Source organism: Nannobrachium achirus (genome assembly GCF_963921795.1).
Source record: "Nannobrachium achirus genome assembly, chromosome: 7".
Taxonomy (NCBI): domain Eukaryota; kingdom Metazoa; phylum Chordata; class Actinopteri; order Myctophiformes; family Myctophidae; genus Nannobrachium; species Nannobrachium achirus.
Window position 1 is genome coordinate 54,136,629 of NC_137816.1, and position 19,706 is coordinate 54,156,334.

The following is a 19,706-nucleotide window of genomic DNA, read 5'->3' on the forward strand; positions in this document are numbered from 1 at the left end:
TTTTGCCAAATGTAGATACTTTTTTTATGAATCGAGTACACAAGGACCCTAATTTAAGTTGCCCTTGTATCTGAACTGTACTGTTCCTATGCGAACTGCTAATAAAGTATTCAAGTTATAATTATACTTGTTATACTTGGTCACGTGCGGGTATCGTACACCTAAAATAGCATAAAAGCTCACAATGTGACACGTATACTGTAAATCAGAAACGTATGCTACTGTAAAGAAATCCTGCGATGTCCTACAGTGCATCACATAGTTTGATTCCGTTTTGCAATTTACATTTCATTCAATAGGGAATTTAGGCCAGATGTAGTCTTGTGTGGCCAGACTGTTGCCTCCCACAATTTTCAAATGCTTCTGTCATACAGTCTGGAGCACGGAAGCTCAGATCATGCGTAAGCGATAAAGTAGAAGTGCCTCCTCGCTTTTGTCTTTACATTTCGCACAAAATGTATCCAAATATAAATTAAAATCATCTAAGCATATATAGCTTGCTGCTTAGTATGGAAATGCCAGCTTCTGTTACTCTGATTTTGGGAGGTGTAGTCCCAGAATCTATAAAGCATTCGGAGATTGTGGAATAGTTGTCAGGCTACGCGAGACTAGGCCAGATGTGACACTGAAATTAAACAGCACACACCACACTAACCTGGCTGTGGGGACAGTTGCTGCAGGTGGAGGAAGCAGCAGCAGCGTCTTGGTGGAGAAGCAGGGAGGTCTTGCATGACTTCAGCTCTTGCTTCAGCTGCTCATTCTCAACCACCAGCAGCTCCAGGTGTTTCTCCAGATCCGTCGCTCCCTGCAGCCACGGAGGACAAAGTTATCAGAAAGGTGTCTTCTCATTTCCATGGATATGTTTTAGTTCATTCCATGCTCTCATTGCATGGTCATTTTCATAGTTGCCATTTTATTTCCTGTTACAACTGCTTAACGCTTCCTCGGACTGCTCCATTTCTTCTATTATTATTCTACTTCTACATATATTGCATTTTATATAATTGTATTGTACATCTTCATTTATTTTGTTATTTTATGAAGTACTTCATACCATCTTTTTGGAAAGACCTTTTTTTTTTTTCTTTTTTTAAGATTTGTTTTGGGGCTTTTTTATGCCTTTATTTGATAGGACAGCAGACTGACAGGAAATGGGGAGAGAGATGGGGAATGACATGTGGCAAAGGTCTTCCGGATCGGGAACCGAACCGGTGACGCCAGCAGGCATCATAGCCTAGTATGTGGTATGCGCCTTAACCACCAGGCCAGCGGGCGCCCGGAAAGACCTTTCTAAAGAAAAGATTTATCATTCAAATAAAATTGAGCCTGCGGAAGTTCTTTTACGGAAGGCAGGATGTGTTGTTTGTTGCTATCATCTATGGATTGATTATGACATGTGATATCTTAAATCATGCAATTGAAGGTTCAATGTTATGTGCATATACATCTGTATATCATGCTTTGCTCTGGGTGGTTTGTAATCAGATTATGTCTCATGTTCAAACAGATAATCTGTTATATCACAGCAGATTGCCAAACTAAATGCAATATCATTGCATAAATGGTAAATATCATTGCAATAAATGATATGGTTAATCCTGAGCTGAAGTAAATAAAAGAACTGTCCTATTTCCAGCGGCGTGCATGTGAGGTCACACCCCTCTGGGGTTGTTGTTTCAGTACAAGTATGTCAGGGTGCAACTTTACACCTGTAAGGAGAGGTGTGTCTGTGTGTTGAGTCTCCAATGGCTGCAACCGAGGAGCTGTTTGACACAGACTGGAGGTGGATTTCCTAGGAATGCCAGCTAAACCAAGCCAGGAATGTGGACTGTCCCTGGGTTAGTGTTCCCTATCTTTCTGGCTGCCCTCATTATTTTAACTACCTGTAAACCCCCTCCCCCGTCTCACCAGCTCTGAGCGCAGTCTCTCTGCCTCCTGGGTCTGGTCCAACAGCTTCTCCTCCAGCTCCTCCACCTGAGAAGTTCAGAGGGGATAAATGCTCAGCTCATATACAGTAAACACAAAAGACTAACTGAAAAGACCCAAAAAGTAAAGTGATCGGAAAGATTGTGTGAGAGAGGTGTGTGTGTGTGTGTGTGTGTGTGTGTGTGTGTGTGTGTGTGTGTGTGTGTGTGTGTGTGTGTGTGTGTGTGTGTGTTGTAGGCGCGAGGAGGGACTCTATCACAGCTTAGGGTAGCGTGTATCTATTCTGCAATCTGCATCTGAGGGGAGACCCAAATTCAGAGTGAAAATCTTTGCTTCTGGGGGTCCCTGGAACAAAATATCTTGAGATGGGGGTCCGCGGCCAAATATTATCATTTTGACAAAGTTTGAGAACCACTGATATAGCAACATACTTTTTTTTCTTTTCAGAAAACTTGACCCTCAGAAGCAAAGATTTGAGTTAAAAATGTTCACTCTGAATTTGGGTCTTGCCTCATGCTACGTAGATGCAGAATAGATAGGTTCCTGTGTAAATAAGCCTTAAGGCTTTCTAGGATCTCCTTTTAGTTGACCTTGTACCAGTGATTTGTGCTGTCATGAAACTGTACTTTTTTCTATTGCAAACTGCTAATAAATTATTCAATCAATCAATACACATTACCCAAACCAGTGATAGACCTGTGTGTAGGCTGGTGTCTAGCTAGAGGTATACCTGTGTGTGTAGGCTGGTGTCTAGCTAGAGGTATACCTGTGTGTAGGCTGGTGTCTAGCTAGAGGTATACCTGTGTGTAGGCTGGTGTCTAGCTAGAGGTATACCTGTGTGTAGGCTGGTGTCTAGCTAGAGGTATACCTGTGTGCGCAGCTGAATAATGAGCTGCTCTTCCTTTGGACTGTTGATGCTGTCAATGTGCTGCTTCTGCACCTGTGGCTCAGCCTGGCTCTGCACGGCCCCAACACCTAGGAAACACACAACACTTAGGCTGAGGCAAAACACTACAACAACTTTCAAACTTTTCTTACTGATGAATTGCTTTTCCTTTCACTCCATAGTGTATGCAAAGAAACACAATTTCCTATTTTACATATTTTAACAAGTGCCTTTACCTAGGAATGATTTATTAATTGAATAACTAATTGCTGTCACACACATGCTGACGCTTAAATGTCACCCAGCTGCAAATGACATGATGACAGACAGACCCATTCAGTGCCATGTGACATCTATGATCTATCACAATTTGAAATGAAATGGCTAATTGGCAAAATGTTGATTCTCCATTTCCATGCTCTACCATTGTTCATCCATAGCCAATGATGCTGTATTAAAAGAGACCACCTAAAGCAAGACCAGGTCAAGACCGAGACAGAGGAGATCAGAGACCAAATCAGGACCAACACCAGAAAATGTTTAATCCTCATCGAGGCCATCGAGGCTAGCATGGCAGGCTAGTGAGCAACGCAGCTGTAGTTAATAACATTAATAATGGGTGTGTTACATATAGCTGTGGGTCTGCCGATGTGCTAGCTTTGGCAGAACTGACACAAGTAAACCACCAACACACCCATTTTACACTCGATTAGCTACAGCTGTGTTGCTTACGTAATAAATGGTAAATGGTGCATTTATATAGCGCTTTTATCCAAGGCGCTTTACATAGATTGTGCATTACATTCACCCATTCACGCGCACATTCATACACCAGTGGCAGAGGAAACCATGCAAGGCACCAACCTACTCACCGGGATTCGAACCCTGGGAACCCTTCGGGAACCCTTCCTGCTCTAATAACGGTTTCTCTACCCCTGAGCTATGCCGCCCCTAATAACAGGTCAGTTTCATGAAGCATGTCATGTTTTTACCATGTTGTGGTTTAATCAAAGACAAATCAATGATTAAAGATTCCCAAATTTGACTATCTATGTAACATAAATGAGTAATTATGGGTCTATTAATTCCAATGGGAGAAGTGGCTGTGAACACAGATTATGACCCATAATTAGATCCATTCTTCACAGAGACGAGCAAGACTGCTGATGAGACTGAAACAAGACAGAGACCGGTATGGAGTACTATAGCACTACACGCAGTAAAATCAGTGTTCATTTACCCACTTGTAACTCAGAGTCAAATGAACACGTAGGATTTCATGAACTAACAGCTAGTATTTTACAGAGTAGTATTAGCAGCCCACTGGGCTCTGTCATCTACCCTCACCGTTAGGCTGTGGTGCACAGAGCAGTTCCTCCTCCTGTGGCACGTGTGTGAGGCTGAGGCTGCTCTGGTCCTGTGCACTGTGTGCACTGTGCTCGTGACTCTGCTGCAGTGTCTGCAGCAGCAGCTGAGACACCTCCTCGCTGTGCAGACGAGTCTGGAACTCGCACACTTTGTCCTGTAAGGCCTGCACGCACGCACACAATGCAGGTGAGCAGACACACACACACACAAATAAGGGACATTATTAATCATTGCATTCAATCATGTTCGAATATGACCTACATGACCTACATTTGCCTGTTGTGTAACACTATAGTTCCATCACTGCAAGGTTTAAACCACCACTGATTTGATCCATTCAACTATTTACACCACAGCACTCCTACAGGGCTCAGCCAACACTCGGCAAGCTCTGCTACGGCAACGGGAGGAACCCTCAAAATCCTTTTTAACAGCACTTTACAATTCATTTTATCATTGTCTGTTTTTATTCTTATAGTCCTGTCCTGTTATTTTTATAGTCCTGTCCGTCTGTAACTTTTGTGATTGTTGCTGCTGTCTGACCAGGTCTCTCTTGAGAATGACAAACAATGGTCTCAGTGAGATTACCTGTATAGATAAAGATGGAATATACCATATATTTTCACCACTACTCACCAGTTAAGAGTGGGGTGGCTCAGAGTAGATGACAGAGTACAGCAACTTGCAATGGGCCTAGACCACTATGATACCCAGTACCTGTCAAAATACTTTATAAACGTTAAGGATGTCCATAATTACAACACCAGAGGCAGCGCCACAGATCACTTTCAACCCAGAGTCAAAACCAACAAAGGGTCAAACTCGTTCTTCTGCTATACCACCAAAATGTGGAAAGCCTTACCGAAGGCCATAAAGGAGTGTGGATCACTAGCATCCTTTAAAATTGAAACTGTACCCTTTCCTATGCAAACTTCTAATAAAGTCTTCAATCAATCAATCAATCAATCAATCAATCAATCAATCAAACCTTTAAAAGAAGAGTTTCATGGAAAGCAAAGTAAAAATGTAAGTAAGTATAGAGAAGATGAGACAGTGTTGCAGAGCAAGAGAGGCCGTGCACAGTAAAGTCTGCAGTGTTAATTAAGTGTGGACCCTTTAAATCAATACTCTGATTTTGCAGTGTTATAGGGGCTTGTGTCCAGAAGTAGGACCAGGTCGCCTTCGACACAGAGAGAAAGAGGACAGCAATGAAAGGGAAAATGGACAGATAAATCAAGAGGAATAGAGAACAGACAAAGAGAGAAGAGGGGGCAAAAAAGAGAAACATGATAAGCAACAAGTGAACAGGGAAAAACATGAATGGAGAACCAAATGCATGGATCACAACAGGTCAACAACAGTGGACTGAACTGAATCAATTCAGGTCTTAGGCAGAGTCCTGCAACGGGCCGGGTGTCCATGGATATCCGACGGGTACCCACTATACTTTTATACATTCACGCCCGGGTACGAGGACGGGCGGTAAGGGACTAAACAAGGGCGGGTGACATATTGTGAAAATCAGAGAGCACTATTTCCACCCAAACAACGTTACGTCACCTCACAGTAGCGCACACGGTGAGCAGCAGGACACACACACAACACACAATCACGGCACGCGTATAAACAAAGTAACAAGGATGTTCTTCACTGCTACTTGACGTGTATAATGCAGATGCAGATTGTACCCGACCACTTAATGTTACTCCCGCTGAGACTCTAATGTTGAAAGCTGCTGCTGTCTTCTGTTAAAAAAAAATCAGTAAAAAAAATACAGCACTCTTAAATTGAGTGACTGTCTGTAGGCTGTTTACTTTACTGGGCGGGCAAAGGTTTAGTTTTTTGATGGCCGCATTGGGCGGGGTGGGTCTGGTTTGGATTTTTTTTATAATTACGGGTTGCGGGTCGGTCTGCGGATCTCATTATTGAAGGGCGGGGCGGGCGCGGGTTGTCAAAATTGGAGCCGTGCAGGACTCTAAGGAGGAAACAAGAATTGACACACAGTCAATATAAAATCTGTGGATTGGTGTGTTGACGTTAGTGTAAAAAAAGTTTGAAAAAACATTTTTTTTGAAAAAAAAAAAAGTTTGAAAAAAAAAATTGAAAAAAAAAAAGTTTAGGTCCAAAAATGTGTTAAAAAATCGACCTGATGGTGGCGCTATATGGGACAGATCCATGTCGATGAGATAAGTGTAGACATACTGTGTAGCGATTTGTGTGATTTTAGGGCAAAAACTGTAGGAGCAGTATTCAAAAATGTGTTTTAAAAAATTTGGCGGGGGTCCCTGGAGCTGCGGGGGTCCCTGGAAGGGTGGAGGTTGTGGATTGGCAGACAAGGATTGTGTGTGGAAAATTTCACATGGATAGGGGCAAAAAAGTGTGATGTGACGTGACAGACAGACTGACGGACAGACAGGCGGTGGAGGTTTTCATAGTAACTGCGACCTGACGGTCGCAATTATAATCATTAGTATTGTTTATTTTAATTATTATTATTAAGGAACTCTAGAAATCTCAGTTGGAACTGTTACCCCAGTGACCCGATGCTGGATAAGCGGTTGAAGATGGATGGATGGATGGATGGATTATTTTAGAGTAAGCTACTTTATTTACCATTATTGTGTACTCCGCCACATGGGGAGCAATCTTCAATTCAATCTTCAATTCAAAGAAGCTTTATTGGCATGAGAACACAAACGTTTACACAGTGGTGGAAAAAGTACCTACATTTTTATAATTAAGTAAAAGTATCAATTCTGCAATGTAGAATCACTCTGTTACAAGTAAAAGTCCAGAATTAAAAATGTACTTGAGTAAAAGTACAAAAGTATTGGTATCCAAATGTACTTAAAGTACCAAAAGTAAAAGTACAAAATGTTTGAAAATAGCAGATCTACAAGCTCACAACGCGTCGCACCGCAATGCGTTGTGAGCTTGTAGATCGGCTATTTTCAAATAGCCTTGGTATAACATAGGGCTAAAGTGGTTTATGTATGTTTTAAACTTTAGTTATTGATGTAGATTAGCATTATTGGGCTAAATGTAAAGACGCTACGCTGCGCCAACCGTGAATTCAACACAATCTGCTGTTGAGCAGTTTAACCAATTTGCTACGTACGTCTACACAAACGGTCAGATTACAAAGATAAATTGCTTAGTGAAGGCTCACGGATGTCACCATAGGGTACGCTCCAGCAGAATGTCCCGTAATGAACATATTATTTAAAGAGGAGCATTTTAATCCGATCGGTCGTCGTTTCCTTCAAAAGGTATTAATGTATCTAAGTGCAGTACACCTCGCAACCGATGGGGTCGCATGGCTGAAAAACAACAGAAAATGACGTCTGATCGGATTAAAATGCTGTTTATTAAACAATACGAAAGATACAGGTAATTCTGCTTGAGCGTACCATACTGTGACATCTGTGAGACTTCAGTAAGCACTTTATCTTTGAAATATGAACGTTTTTGTAGACGTACGTAGCAAATAGGTTTAACTGCTCAACACGAGGTTGAAGTGAATTTATTACACACCGTGACTCATGCGTTAGCCTGCAGCTAGCGCTAGCTAGCGTTAGCCTGCAGCTAGCGCTAGCTAACGTTAGCGTTAGCCGTTAGCCACACATCCAGAATAGTCTAAGTCAATTTTCCAACGGCGAGTGAACGATTGCATTCCGAGTTGGGTCGCCGTTTTATTCCATGAGTAATTGTGTATAACATGCCTGCGTTAGCCTGCAGCTAGCGCTAGCTAGCGTTAGCCTGCAGCTAGCGCTAGCTAACGTTAGCGTTAGCCGTTAGCCACACATCCAGAATAGTCTAATATATGTCGATTGCATTCCGTGTCCTTCATGGATTTTTTTCCCCCTGGCTGTCAATGTTTTTATTGTTCAAAAAGAAAACGTTCTGAACGTTAAAACTAGATAGTTTTACGATCATGACAATGTGACAAACGGAACGGATCCTTTTTTTCCAAACTCGAGAAGAAGAACAGCGCCAGAACAGCGCAAGGCCGCTCCCAATCATGAAACTAGCTCGGTTACCATGTGACATGGGGACAGCCAATAGGCAAATAGGTCGCCTAGGTAGCCTGAATGTCTCAGCACAATCGCACGTCTTTAATAAAATCTGTTTCACAGATTTAAAAACGTCTGATTTGTGCGTACATGCAGAAGAGCACACGGCTGCGTGGCTCAGTTGATGCACCAGATTAAGCAGACAGCTGTGTCGTCTTTGATACGCCAGGCCAGAAGTGACTTGGAGGTGCTTGAGGAGTCTGTCATTTCAGGCGTTGCTGCCGAGTCAGCTAATGACTCAGCAGTGAGGCTGTCACTGCATATCAATCCTGAGAAAATTGCTGTGTGTGTGTGTGTGTGTGTGTGTGTGTGTGTGTGTGTGTGTGTCTGTGACCATGACCAATGTGGTATTTAAAGAATGTTGATTCAGCTATAATAAAAACAGGTGCCATAAAAAGATGACTATTACGTCACAACAGTGTGATTTTAAAACCAGAATGAATCAAACACTTTTCTCATGCGTTAAAATGTGCTCCATCTTTAGTTCTGGTGTCAAAACATTGGTTCGTCACTAAGGGAGAATACACTGTAAAGCAGGGGTCTTCAACGTTTTCAGGCCAAGGACCCCTTAGACCCCTTAGAAATGAAGCAGGGACCCCCACAGCCCCACTACCTGTTCATAGATTCCATATAGTTTCATTGTTTGACTGCACAATCATCAGTGTATTTTGGATTCATGTCAATTTGTGTTTTCAGATATTTAACTACTTGAGCCGTCATTACCTAATAAACTTGACCTTTCATTCTGTGCTTAGTCTGCTCATTTCCCCTCTACATTAAAGCTCTTTGCTCTTTGGCTAAAGTTCTCAGAATATGGACACTAGGGTTCAAGTGATTTAATAAGACACCTCAGGGTGACATGCGACCAAAGGGAGAGGTCGTGCCAATTCTTGGCCATCTGGCCAGTGATGTATATGGGACCAGTTATTCATATATGGAGAACCCTGCATGATAGTCAACAATGTTATGTCAAAACATGCCCATATATGGGCATTACCAAATATGGGCATTCCCAGATATGTCCTTAATATTGATAACATAATATCCTTAATAATTTCCTTAATATTTATAATATATAGGAATCTCCATATATGGGCATAAAACATATGTGAATTAATAAAGCCATGGCGAGTTAGGGCCAGGGTTTGATGCCTGGGGATGCCATATATGGGCATAAGGGGGTACCTTAAAGGAGTAATTCACCCCCAAAATGACTTTTTTTTTCCTATTGATTACTCACGCCATGGAGACTTGAGTTCAATAATATGTTTTAGTTTTTGTGGCATTCCTAAGACAAAAAAAGTATTACAAGAAAGAAATGTACCCCCATTGATTCCGGATATTCGGGTCCCCATCCAGAATCAATGGGGGTAAATTTACTATAATCACATTTTCAATGAGTGGCTTTGTGTGTCCCACGCCCATATATGGTCATTTCAGTCCAGAATGAACAGGTTTTTTCAAAAACAAAATGTGTGTTTAATGTCCATATATGGTCATCTCAGTCCAGAATGAACAGGTGTTTTCAAAAACACAATGTATGTCACCTCATGTCCATATATGGTCACTCCAGTCCAGAATGAACAGGTTTTTTCTGTCCCGTACGTCCAGAATATCAGTCCAGAATGAATAGGCTTTTTCAAAAAGCAAAATGTGTGTCCCATGTCCATATATGGCCATTTCAGTTCAGAATGAACAGGTTTTATCTGTCCTGTTCCGTCCGTCCGTCCGTCCGTCCGTCCGTCCGTACGTACGTATGTGTGTAGTGTCCGTCCCGGTCTGATGATTGGATACTTTGAGGATTGGTCAAGCTTCACATGACAATTCGGCCCTCCAGATAAAATCATTAATTAATTCAGAATATAAAGAATGTATAGATCACAGAGTTCATAACTCTAGAACACATAGAATAAAAGTTCACCTCTTCACTTCGAACCGAGGTTTGATTTTTGTCTTATATTCATGACTTTTATCACACAAAGATTTGGAGGCCCCCCTGTAGTAACTCTGAGGACCCCCTAGGGGTCCTGGACCCCCTGTTGAAGACCCCTGCTGTAAAGTGAGTGTTCATTGTCTTGTCTTGTGGTGGTGTGTCCAGCACTATGACTCTATCTACAGGACACAAAAATGCCCCTAGCGTCATGTAGAGTCCCTCGCGCTCTGCGTTATGGATAATGAATTAGAGATATCCAATGCATGGCCCTCAGGTTCGCTGTAATCTTATTTTGTAGTGTATTTCCCCACTGCATCCTGCCTAATTATGTCTCATGTCCAACAGACATCTGTGATATAATGTGATTCACATTCTCAGTTGATTATTATTATATAATAAAGCATTCCAATGTGTTGCATTTCCCCATTTAGTTTTAACTTGGTTTGTGTTCTACTGGTACTGCTACATACAAATATTTTATCTACAAGCTCACAATGCATCGCGCTGTGACGGATTGTGAGCTTGTGTACTATAGAGATATAGATATATTCAATGAGTGTTGCGTTAAGATCGGATGGATTGCAACGGGTTGAGCAGGTGCTGCTGCTTTCTTCATGCATGCCAGTAATGCACAATGGGTGCACTGGGAGCCCCATTTAGATATTACTGTAGTTACAATGCCAGGAGGGTGGCTATGGACTGACGACATTCTTATGACAAGCGGTATGTGAACACATATTACATCTAGAATAACATGCTACTAAATCTTTTTTTTCTCTTCTTCTTCTTCCCGTCTTCACTCTTGTCTCTCTTTGGAGCCTCATAACAAAAACCTAATTCTTTATAATTAGGTCCTAATACAGTGGGATTAATGAAGAATCAAGTACTTGAAAATGTGTTTATCTACCGTTTGAGCACAAAAAAAAAAAAAAACATTTACATTTTTGGGGTAGGCCATATGGCAAATTGGCTGATGGCGACAGACAGTCGCCCATATGGATGTCAATGCAGCAGCACAACAGATAAGATCAGGACGAAGCTGGTCTTAAGTTGTAAGTCCGTGGGGAAGATGGCTTTGTGCCCTGATCATGCCAAACAGCGTCTCATTTTAAGATCAACACACCTTCACAGGCATAGTCGGCGCTAGATCATTTGTGTTCAAGACAAACCAGATGCAATTCCTGTGCGTCGTGGGAAAGCTTTTGTAGCGCCAGGCACTAAAGGGAGTTTGCAGGTGGCGCAGGGCCCCCAGAGTGCAGGGCCCCCAGAGTACAAATGTAACCAAGTCACAACAAAAACAATCGCTCTGGATGAGAGCGCCTGCTAAATACCTAAATTGTAAACTGTGAAACAACCCTTTGGTTCCATTTACTCTCAAGAGTTAAATGAATGAACACTCAGCCTCCAGTAGCTCACCTGTATGAGTAACTGCTGGCTCTGCCTTTGAGCAGTGGCTTGGGAGAACTCTGCGGTGCTCAGAGAAGGGCGCTGGGAGAAGGCTGAGGCAGGGAGAGACAAGAAGGAGCCGTCCGACAAGAAGGAGCCGTCCTCTTCACCATCACTCATCAAGAAGTCCACTGAGCTTGCTAGGGGCACACACACAAACCAAGGAAAAACTTAAAGCCATACTATGTAACTTTTCCAATAAAACTAATTTCACATTACTTAAAATTGTCCTAACTATTAAATCGCTAAAGTTGTAGAACCCCAACTCCGTTAATTTCAGCCCCTAAAGCCTTCTGTAAATATGTTTTCTATGATCCTGGCCGGGGACAGGATTTCCCGGCAAAATTACGTCATCTGCATCATCCATATATGTTGTATATACGTTGGCCAATCACAGCACCGTAACTAGGCCTGTCACAATTATTACATAATCGTCTAATCGGAAATATTTGATATAATCGCGATTATTTTGTCATAATCATCATAATCGTTTTCATGTTGAAGAGTGTTCATATATTCCAATCATTTTCAAAATGAGTGGAAAGAGCAAATCTACAAGCTCACAACATCTCACATCGCAACGCGTTGTGAGCTTGTACTGTAGATGGGCTTTTCTACTATCAATGTTCTTTTTAAAGTATAAATCTGTCAAATATGTCAGTCATTTCTTTGTATATTCAGGTCATGTGTCATATCTGCCATGTGCCTAAGAGCCAAACAGAAATGTAATTGTCAACGACAAAAAACACAATTAAATTGTTAATCGCAATTATTTGAGCGACAATTAATCGCCATGTAAAATGTCATAAACGTGACAGCCCTATCCGTAACTCCAACCGCACGAGTGTACAAAATGAAACCACATGGACCTGTTCATTTGTACGCTCTCAAGAGTTAAATTAACAGTGAGGATTTATGTAGATTGGGGTTCCAGACTGTATACTACAATATAAAGCCAAGGTGCACTATAAGTACCTTTTTTGAAACACTGACAATGTACAGTATTTTCCTTAATGGTTTTGGAGGACAAACAATTGCCATATGAACAGATATACAGTACAATTAGTGCCATATTACTTAAACCTGTCCTGTATAGGCTACCGATAACTAGGGATGTCCGATAATATTGGCCGGACGATAATATTGGACATCCCTACCGATAATCCATTTGACGTGTCAATTGAAACATGTTAAAAAACACCAAAGCATTTGTCTTTGCGTAGTTACTGGACACCAATTTTACAGACACCAAAAATGATAGACCTGTATGGATCTATTTGGACCCCTAATGATCCAGAAACCCCACGTTGATTAACAGTGCTCGAAGGAACGTAACTTGGGACACCATGTCTTAGCCTCTGAGCTTTAAGTGTCGTTTATCCACTGACTATAAGCCAGCACTCTCTTTCCCCCTCATGTATATTTTCTTCACAAATTAATCAACCAATAAAACTGTGTAAATACCTGTGTGACTGTGTCCATTTATTTTCTATTTCTACCTTCTTGCTCATCATGAATGAATGGTCTGGTGGTTGCCACAGAAACCAGCAAGGCCTCATAATGAGCTTGATAACAGCAGGTCACACATTAACCAGAGGTGACGTGTGTGAGACTGTGTGTGTGTGTGTGTGTGTGTGTGTGTGTGTGTGTGTGTGTGTGTGTGTGTGTGTGTGTGTGTGTGTGTGTGTGTGTGTGTGTGTGTGTGTAGGGGGAGACATGTTTGTTCCCACACACGCCACATACACACTCTTATCAATCTTGAGAACAATCAATGCACTGTACCACCGTATGACCTGAGCTGAAACACGCTCTTAAGGTATTAAGTGCAATTGACTAATTTGCTCACACCCACATTCAGTCTGCTAGCGCAGTGTTTCTCAAACCTTTAAAATTCAAGGTCTCCCCTTAACTCGGAACCAAATGGACCCGTAAGGTTCCATTTGGTTCCATTTGTGTACTGTCAGAGTTACACACATGTATGGGTCCATTCAGACCCCCCTAAAAGGAACCCACATAGTCCCTGGAATCCACTTTTAGAAACACTGGGCTAGCGGACAAGTACACAAATACTTACACTAGGCAAACACTAAAACCAAACAGCTTAGGTAAATACTAAAACTAAACATCTCAGGTAACACCTTTTCATTGTACCCACACATACACATAAATGTAAACAACATAGAGCACAATATCACAATATCGTGAATAATAAGAGCTTCTAACTGTGAAAACACGGATAGGAATAACGCTTACATTAGCAAACATACACTGACACGCACAGCAAAACAGCTGAGCGCTCACACACACATACACACACACACACACACACACACATCTCATGAATGAGAACACTCACCTGTCAGCAGCTGAGTCGAGGCACAATGTTAGCCCTTTAACAGGAGGAAACACTAACCTCTTCCATCCTCTGCCGTTCTTTTGTTCACTCTACCTCGCTTTTCGACAGTGTCCCTTTCTCTCCTTCCCCACCTTAGTTGCTATCTCTCTCCCTCTAAATCTCTGTCATTCCCTTCTCCCTAGTATTCTCGTCAGGCACAGCCACTGGGCTACAGTTTGCCACTCGATCGTCACCTTGGCTGCGAGGTGCATTACTGCAGAAAAGCGCAGGCATGCATGCTTGCTCGCCGACACAATACAACACACACGGTGTGAATAATCCACCCCTGTTTTCAACTGTGTTCTTCAGGAGTGATTGAGAGAAAGAGAGAGAAAAGGAATAGAGAGACGAGAGTAAAGCAGCACTGTCCAATAAGTGCCAATAAGATCCATTTCACAGCAACCTGCTAACCTCGTTTTTCTCCTTTCCTCTGACAAATGACACCAAAAACTGACCTGTATTCCATGGAATACATTCGGCCTCCTCCTCAATCCCCAGGCTGGTCCACAGGTAAGACCCCAAACACTGTTCCTTTACCCCCCACCCTCCCCAAACGCCCCCTTTATTTCTCCTCTCGCAGCGAGACACCTGTCAGCGCAACAAGCACACGCACCTCTCTCCCTTCCTTCCCTCCTCTCGCTCAGTTCTCACGGCCCGTCATTCTAATCTAAAGAATGCAGCGGCACTGGTATATAGTCCCGCCCCCCACTCCCCCCTCTGCTGCCGTTTGAACCAGTGGTTCTCAACCTGTGGGTCGGGACCCCCAGAGGGGTCCCCAAATTATTTTGGGGGGTTTATTTCTTTTCTCACTCAACAGTAAACAGACCAACATAGTACAGTATAAAACATGGTATCTGCCCATTTCTAAAGTGACAATTTAAGGACTTTAAGAACTTTTTAGTACCTTCTGGTCAAACCTTGGTCAAATTGTCAAATATTAGGGGCGCCCACTGGCCTACTGGTCCGGGCGCATACCACTTAGGCATTGCCACATAGGCATGGATTCCTGGCAACGTCGCTGGTTCGATTCCCGATCCGGACTAACTTTGCCATGTGTCACTCCCCTTCTCTCCCCCCATTTCCTGTCAGTCTACTGTCCTATCCAATAAAGGCAAAAGCCTCCCCAAAAACATGAGGCAGAAATTGTGAAAATAGCAGAACTACATGCTCACAGATCGGCTGTTTTCACAATGGAATAGATCCGAGTCTAACTAAATGTAATGCCAACTCCTACAATTCCAAGTGCTTGTGCAGGGTGGGGGATCCCCGGTTCAAATATGATTATTTTGGTGGTCACGGCCTGAAAAGGTTGAGAACCAGCGGTTTCAACGGCGAGGGCTCACCGTCCAATGAGACGTCTTTCTTCCAGAGCTCCTGCAGGTTGGGGGAGTGGTTGAGGTCCCAGGTCTTGCGTGTTCCAAACATGACCGCAGGGCTGAGCAGAGCGCTGGACCGCTGGACCAGCTGCATGGAGCACACAGGAGACGGAAAGAGAGAAGAGACAGATTTGTACATGACTTTAGTGTTTGTAATACATATCTTATTATGATGATAAAGTGGAATTTAATGTTCACGTTAGGGATTGGACGATAAGCGATATTCTCGTTTATCGTGATGAAAAACATACACGATAATCGTATTGTGGAGATTTAATTTATCGTGAAATTGTCCTCCGTCATGCACTGGGATGAATTCACCTTTTATTTGCCGAACTGCATATCCGGTACCACTTAAACCCTCTATCTTACTTTTAATATATATGTACTTGATACAGTCTTTTTTCCCACTCTCTACCAAATCTCTTTGCGTTGTGAGCTTGTAGATCGGCTATTTTTTGGTAAATGTTCTGCCCCAGGATAATGGATGTTGGGCATATTTTGATTATCATAAATTGCTTTTTCTTTGGTTACAATAATCGTGATATGAAATTTCCATATCATCCCATCCCTACTGCTTTGGCATGTGTGCCCTTCGGCTGAGCTGGTCGAGTCATCACTGTGATGTCAGAACAGGTCAGCTATATCCATATATGGAGTCTGTGAGGTCAGATGTAGAGGTATTGACGAGCTCCATATATGGAGATCTAGGCGAGGATCCAGTCATCTCCATGTATGGATATTAATAAAGTGGAATGTTTATGACTTGACATATAAAGTAGCCTTTTAAGTCTATGAAAGCAGAGAATCGAAGCAAAACAGCTGCCAAAGCATACGAGAAGAGTGATGAAATTCAAGCTGCTGCTTTGATTATAAGATGTACTAGGAGTAAAAAAGAAATAAATTAATTATTTGGCACTCCAAAGAACAGAGGCACCGAACAGAGTGAAGATATACCATATGAAAGAGCAGACTCATACCCGTAACCTCAAAACTAGGACTACCACTAATTTTAGCCCTCAAAGGAAGGCCTATTTTTACACTGTGTAAAACTCATGGATTTTGCAGGGTTCTTTACCAGGGTTAATGTAGAAAGTAGTGCACGCACATCCGTGGCCCAGGTGCTAGACAAGCAGAATCATCAAGGACATATAGAGTCTGCACACTGCTTACACTCCATATGTTTTATTGCTGGTGTTTTTTAACAGGGTTCCCTCCTCCCCATACATTTCTGCACCAACAATATTTAGCATCCTCTATATCAACCCAGGGGTATAAATAAAGTATTATCCTTGCACCAGAAACAAAGTTAGACCATCATTCAATACAAAACTGTTAACACAAAAAAGCTAATGTTATCATAACCTACCTTTCGGAATTAACATGAAGCCAGACAGACATGCATTGCCGATTTTCCTTCTTTCCGTTTGGTGATCAGATATTTGCATGTAAGAGAGCCTTAAGGCTCCATGTTACAGCCTTAAGCATTACTGTGGGGCTCATTATTAATGGTTTCAATTTGAAACCATTTTGTGCCAAAGCCAAATTGAATGTTCATCATTTTGCTGGGGAACCCCTGGAGCCCGCTCAAGGACATGAAGCAGACAAACATGCATTGCAGATTTTCCGTTTGGTGATCAGATATTTTCGATGGCTTACTCACACCATGGAGACTCGAGTTCAATAATATTTTTTTGTATCGTCACATTCCTAAGACAATATATTTTTTATTATATTAAAATGTACCCCCATTGATTCCGGCTAACCTTTTTTTTTTAACCCTATCTGGGGTAATTTTTTGTAATGAAATTATTGTCTTAGGGTTATGCGACAAACACAAAAAAAATGTTATTGAACTCAAGTCTCCATTGCGTGAGTAATCAACAGACAAGGATTGACACTAACGGTTGCCCGGCTGCCCGGGGCAGGTAAATAAAATGGTCGGGCAGGTAAAATTTGCTCCCGGGTTGCCCGACCGGGCAAGTTCACATTTTGAGTAACATAATGACATATCTGTCTTTAGATACTTGAACAGAACAAGAGTGCTGCTCCGTTTCTCCTCAGTCCACCTCCCCCACCCACACACACAAAACAAAACATAGCAACATCACTGCAAGTAGAAGGTAGCAAATAAGTTAAAGTTATACCATGTAACTTTTTTTATAAAACAAATCTTAAAATTGTCCTAACTGTTAAATCGCTAAAGTTTTAGAACACCCACTCCGTCATTTTCAGCTTCTAAAGCCTTCTCTTTATTTGTTTTCTATGATCCTTGCCGGGGTCCGGTTTTCGCGGAAAAATAGCGTCATCTGCGTCATCTGTATACGTTGGCCAATCACATCGCGAATCATACACACATGATACACTACCGGCCAATCACAGCTTATCTGCCGCGTCTTCAGGAAGTAGCCTCGCTCAGCTACAGTGTTTACCATGGTGAAGGATTCTTAACCTCTTAATCCCCAAATCCTGGCCAGAAAAGATGCGTTCTACCCCTCCACGGATTTGTATCGGTCGCGGGGATTTGCGGCGCCGCTCCGGTGGTCCGCGGCGGTGGTCCGCGAGTGACTCCGGGCGAAAAACGGACGAAAAAAGCAATACCGCTACTGACCACTAGTTTAGCAACTTACACAGTATAACTTTAAAATTAACGGTAATTCAAATCTTACGATTTTACAATTATGAGGGCAAGTGGCCATGACCTGAGGGCAAGTAGAACATGACCTGTACTTGCCTGACCTTAGTGTCAACCCCTGACAGACAAAGTGTCATTTTGGGGGTGAACTACTCCTTTAACTCCATGGCACAGTCCTAAGCCTTACATTGGGGCTCATTATTAGCTAGTAGGATGCACGTGACTCTGTGAAATAGATCAAGTATCCTTGCACCACACACTGTACACTATAGTAACATAAAACAAAGGCATCTCCCCAGGGACAGAAACTAGAGGCATCCAGCTACCAGTTGTAACCAATGTTCTCTTTGTCCTTCTGCTTGATTGCATGTATTGATCCGACAGGATTCCTGTGTCGCGCTGCTGCTGCTGCTGCTGCTGCTGTCACCCCTAATTAGTCCAGGGACAGCTTGACAGACTCAACCATAGGATCATGGGATACCCACCCTCATGTTATAGGCCGGTCACAATTATTACATCATCTAATCGCAATTATTTGAGGTAATCATCTAATCGCAATTATTTGAGGTAATCGTGATTATTTTGCATATATCGTCATTATCATTTCCATGTTGAGAAATGTTCATATGGTTTCAAACACTTTCAAAACGTTCCGGAAATAGCAGATCTACAAGCTCACAACGCATTGCGATGCGATGCGTTGTCATGCCTTTGTATATTTAGGTAATTTGTCATATCTGCCCTGTGCAACTTCAAAGCCAAACAAATGTAATTTTTATTCATATGCTCCAGTGCTCAGCGACAAAAACACAATTAAAATCATTAATCGCAATTATTTGTGTGACAATTAATTGTCACGCAAAATGTCATAAGCGTGACAGCCCTACTTATGTAAGCTTGAGTTACCAGAGGTTCGGGGGTACAGCCTCCGTCCTCACATGTAGAGTTTGAGCCGCTACGCTGACCTGCACACCTACGTCACAACCAGATACTTTACATTGGTTTACATTGGTTTAGGTCAGGAGGTACAGAATGCAAGGGTCCAGGGTCCACTCGGCCACCTTAAAGCTTTGGCTTTGCCCCATACCAACACACAGAGGTCAGGTCTAATCTACTTAAAACAGTTTCGTAAAGAACAAACGCTTTCCGGACAACACATGAACTTAATGGTTTCTCGCCTTGGTTCATTCAACAGTAAATGCTGCACCAGCACAGCAGACAACAATCACTTTGTCATTACTCGTCCTCATCTTGCCAACAATCCATACATGTAGCACCAGCACATTCATCCATCACTTTCATCCACAGACTCAACTGAGATAATTAGTTGCTTGTTAGTGATAATTAAAAAGGCATTCGTGCCTGTAAAGCCATCCAGGATCTAAAATAATCTTGGAGTTGTAGATTTGACCCCATGTTATTGTTCAATCACTGGTCAATATCTGGTATAAATTCATCAAGTTGAAAGTCCCACACACCATTATAGACTGTGCAAATAGGATGACACTCAAACTAAATTATGCATAATTTAGTTAGTAAATGTATTACATTAACTACGGTAAGTAAATTATGCATAATTTGTAATAATCCACTGATCCACTTCATGCATCAGCATAGCTATATAGTTCACTTCACTATTAAGTAGGCTATATCACTAAAATGTGGAAT

At 42.2% G+C, this 19,706-nt stretch overlaps 1 protein-coding gene across 3 annotated transcripts in view; it reads right to left on the bottom strand.

Annotated features, from left to right (window-relative positions):
* The window catches only part of kifc3 (kinesin family member C3), a 61,788-nt gene that overhangs the window by 16,639 nt on the left and 25,443 nt on the right, over nucleotides 1-19,706 (bottom strand). For 2 of the 3 annotated variants that reach the window (XM_080729319.1, XM_080729318.1), the window contains exons 2-7: nucleotides 15,371-15,491; nucleotides 11,603-11,772; nucleotides 4,160-4,343; nucleotides 2,795-2,901; nucleotides 1,909-1,974; nucleotides 656-805 (exon numbers count right to left, since the gene is read on the bottom strand). In XM_080729319.1, the coding sequence (XP_080585445.1) occupies nucleotides 656-805; nucleotides 1,909-1,974; nucleotides 2,795-2,901; nucleotides 4,160-4,343; nucleotides 11,603-11,772; nucleotides 15,371-15,452 (759 nt within the window). In that variant the 5' untranslated portion in view covers nucleotides 15,453-15,491. Of the gene's footprint in view, nucleotides 1-655; nucleotides 806-1,908; nucleotides 1,975-2,794; nucleotides 2,902-4,159; nucleotides 4,344-11,602; nucleotides 11,773-13,988; nucleotides 14,103-15,370; nucleotides 15,492-19,706 lie in introns of those variants that run through there. The other variant, XM_080729320.1, reaches the window with a different exon arrangement.